The 213-nt window shown below is 70.4% G+C and overlaps 1 protein-coding gene across 1 annotated transcript in view; it reads right to left on the minus strand.

Moving 5' to 3' along the window:
- LOC104625922 (autoimmune regulator-like) overlaps positions 1-213 on the minus strand; it is a gene marked incomplete at both ends in the record, with an annotated part of 1,339 nt that overhangs the window by 771 nt on the left and 355 nt on the right. Inside the window, 2 exons of the mRNA XM_010293690.1 lie at positions 7-18; positions 91-206. Coding sequence (XP_010291992.1) covers positions 7-18; positions 91-206 — 128 coding nt within the window. The remainder of the gene's footprint in view (positions 1-6; positions 19-90; positions 207-213) is intronic.

Raw genomic sequence — 213 nt, forward strand, 5'->3', positions numbered from 1 at the left:
CGGCACTGCCACGTCCCGCTGCACAGCCAGAGCGGGGTGGTGAGGGACAGCCAGGGGACACCGGGGTCCCCATGGCACCCCAGGGCTCACCTGGGGACGCGGGGCAGTGGGGGCACCAGGCAGGCGAGGTGGAAGGCCCTGGGGCAGCCATCACAGCAGATGAGCTCACCACCATCACCGCACACCGCACACTCGTCCTCATTCTCCTGCCCC

The sequence above is a fragment of the Phaethon lepturus genome, unplaced genomic scaffold (genome assembly GCF_000687285.1).
Source record: "Phaethon lepturus isolate BGI_N335 unplaced genomic scaffold, ASM68728v1 scaffold40118, whole genome shotgun sequence".
Taxonomy (NCBI): Eukaryota; Metazoa; Chordata; class Aves; order Phaethontiformes; family Phaethontidae; genus Phaethon; species Phaethon lepturus.